Raw genomic sequence first — 3249 nt, forward strand, 5'->3', positions numbered from 1 at the left:
GAGAGTTAATCTTAATGATCTATAACTAGCCTGATTCACTTCTTGGGCCACAGAAAAAAAATAATGTCATTGGGTAATGTAATTTCTGTATTAACTAATACTAACTTATTTGCATCCTACATTCACCTTTTTCAGTTGTGGATGATGTCAGAGTAACCTGACTCCACCTACTTAAGCCTTTGTACCATATTTAAATTAATTTGAATGAAGACTTGAGATTTGGATGTTGCAGCATTATTAACTGTAAAATTTCCAGAGCTTGATTCTTTCTTCCTCTTTTTTTTTTTTTTTTGGTTGACCAGTAAGAGATTCCCAACCCTTGACCTTGGTGTTATCAGCACCACTTTCTAACCAAGTGAGCTGACCAGCCATCAAGATTCCTTCTTTTAAAGACATATCTAAGAACCACAAATATCCCAATTACACATTACTTCTAAATACTGATGATTTTGCACCATTTGAGTAGATTTCCAAAAAGGAAGTAAATAATTAAACAATCGCCAGTTAACTTATATAGGAAAATTAATTGTCATTTAGTGGCATAGGAGAAAGTCAACTCAATTTTCCAGGGATAAATTACTCACATCATATGACATATATTCTTCCGTTATACTTGAGCTGAACTTAAGTGTTACTGAAAATTATCTGACAGGTTTGAGAAAGTGTTGTTACTTGCAAAAAAGATAGTAGGTTTCCCTTTGTTATTTATGTTTTGGATAAAATGATGTCCTGTATTAGGGGTCCCTTTCATTTCAAATCCACTTGTGCTTTTTTCCTTCAATGTCTCTGAAGCATGCAGGAGAAAGTAAAGAACAACGGAAAGTTGGTAAAGCAAGAACTGAAGGAGAGAGAAGTGGTGGAGACTCAAATCAATTCTGTGAAATCTTGGGTTCAGGAAACGAAGGAATATTTAGGGAATCCAACAATAGAAATAGATGCTCAACTTGAAGAACTTCAGGTACAAAAATTCCTCATTCCCTGTGCCCACTGTTTCAAAAACAATAGCCCTGAATTTGATTGGAAGGACGTGTTTATATTTAATATAATATTGAACTAAAAATTTTTAGAAATGTGTTATATAAAAGGCATTTAGTATTACTTCATGGGATTTTCTTTCGTTGTGTATAAAGTGGGCATGCTTTGCATTCGGACACTAAAGCTATGTTTGGTTTTCTTTTAAGGTGTTTCTCTAATTCCATATCTAATCATATTATTAATGAGCAATGTACAGCCTCATCTCTATACTCATAAAAATTAATCACACTCCCAGAAATCTCTTGTTTCGATCTCTTCTTCAGATTCTCCTAACAGAAGCTACAAATCACCGACAGAACATTGAGAAGATGGCTGAAGAACAGAAGAATAAGTACCTGGGGCTTTGTACTCTATTACCTTCTGAACTCTCCCTTCAGTTAGCTGAAGTAGCGTTGGAACTAAAGATCCGTGATCAGGTGAACCTGTAATTAACGAAGAGTGTCTTTCTGTTATAGGACCAATCCTCTTGTACAGGAGTTCTTGATTTTCACAATCATGACTTCTTGGAAACAGAGTTAAAACATAGATCACTATAAAACAATAATAAATTAGAGGTCTTATTTGTAGGTAAGAAACTCATCAAATGGTCATAGACATGAACAATAATGTCATACAATGAAAGATAATTAATCTGCTTCCCCTCAACTTCAAAAAATGACTTAAAGAAACAAAAGAATAAGATATGTGTCATGGGTTCAGCAAATGTGTATTGCATACCCAGAGTCTTCCAGGCGCCCTTCTAGCTGTTATTTCAGTTCAGCAGTTCAGCAAGATATATGTTAAGGAGCTGAAGGTATTTGAGGAAGGGGAAAATCAAAGAAAGAAAAATAAGGCAAAGCCAAGGATGAAGTTATTACCCAGAATGCGTGCTGGTGGGTCCCCTAATGTTGCTGGAGGAGGGGCCTCGGTTTAACCCCAGCTTCCAAACAACCAAAGAAAGGAGGAAAAGGAAACAATCCCACATCTATAAATTTTTAAGCAATTTTTAAAGAAGAATTACATAGTCATTTCTGGCGCTGAGACCAGAGAAAGATTTCTATCTTTGATCTCATAAAAAGAACATACTTTCATGTAGTGAAAATAGCCTCAAGTAGCGTCTGTATGGAAATATAATGGGTTTTTAGGACTGTCTTGGTGGCTTAATGCTAAGGCCACTCAAGTTTAGTTAAAACTATTCTATACAAGCAAAGAGAAGATATACTATTGATTTTAAACTGCTACACAAAATGGAAAGTGGTACTCCACTGTACAAACTGTAAAATGGATACAAGTATGCTGTACTTTATGGGGTCTTTGATGTATAATGCAAAATATTTTAAAAATCACATCAAAATCAAATTCTACTTCATCATGATTTTGACCTAAACTAATATATACTATGTTCCATTTTTTAAAGTATTTAGTTGACCTACTTGGCTTTTCTTCTTAGACACTGGAAGGTTTATTGGAAAGGATGACTTGGCAAGTTCAGATCTTTTTTAAAAAAAGTTTTGTATTTAAGTTTTCTTTTTCTTTGGATAAATTTTCCTGTAATAGAGTTATTCGTATGCATTTCATTTCCTTTGGCATTCAACTCAAATTAATGAAGGCCCAAAAGTACTCTTTTAATGGTGTGCTTCCTCTCTGCTAAAGAGATTTTTCTTAAAGTCTTTGAGTTGTAAAAAGAAAACATTCCTCCTCTTTACCATCTTCTTCAGCATTTTATTCTAAGCAAAAATATAAATGTTTACTCTCAACTCAGACCAAAGTCATTAGAAATTTGTAAATTTTAACTCATCTTTTTTCACCTTCCTTTCCATTGGATATGCTTGATGCTTTGTTGACATAGGGATGTAGTCGGAAAGTTGAGAAAAAGAGTTTAGAGATTAACAGCCACTTAGGAAGAGGTACTTGGAAACAAATCTGTGTGCCTCCACCTGTTTGGGAGAGTTTTCCACTTTAAGAAGAAAAAGGCTTAGAGGAGTTTGTGTGCTCAACTTCAGAGTTAGTAAATGGAGAAGATAGGATTCAAACTCAGCTGTCTACACAGCCGTCTGTAATGAGTATTCTGTAAATATTTAACAGATGAATCCCCGCACATGCAGTGCTTGTTCCTTTGCTGGAACAGCAGCAGAGAGAGCACAGAGAATGTATAAAGATGGTGGGAAATAGGACAGCCTGGAAAGCGAAGAGAGCTTGTAACTGACTGCTTTGACAAAGCCACATTAACCACCT

General features: G+C 35.1%; 1 protein-coding gene across 1 annotated transcript in view; it reads left to right on the top strand.

Annotated features, from left to right (window-relative positions):
• The window catches only part of LOC103610143 (nesprin-1-like), a 20623-nt gene that overhangs the window by 15029 nt on the left and 2345 nt on the right, over nt 1–3249 (top strand). The window contains exons 8-9 of the mRNA XM_008594368.1: nt 793–958; nt 1299–1451. Coding sequence (XP_008592590.1) covers nt 793–958; nt 1299–1451 — 319 coding nt within the window. The remainder of the gene's footprint in view (nt 1–792; nt 959–1298; nt 1452–3249) is intronic.

This window comes from Galeopterus variegatus, unplaced genomic scaffold (assembly GCF_000696425.1).
Source record: "Galeopterus variegatus unplaced genomic scaffold, G_variegatus-3.0.2 Scaffold10665, whole genome shotgun sequence".
Classification (NCBI taxonomy): Eukaryota; Metazoa; Chordata; class Mammalia; order Dermoptera; family Cynocephalidae; genus Galeopterus; species Galeopterus variegatus.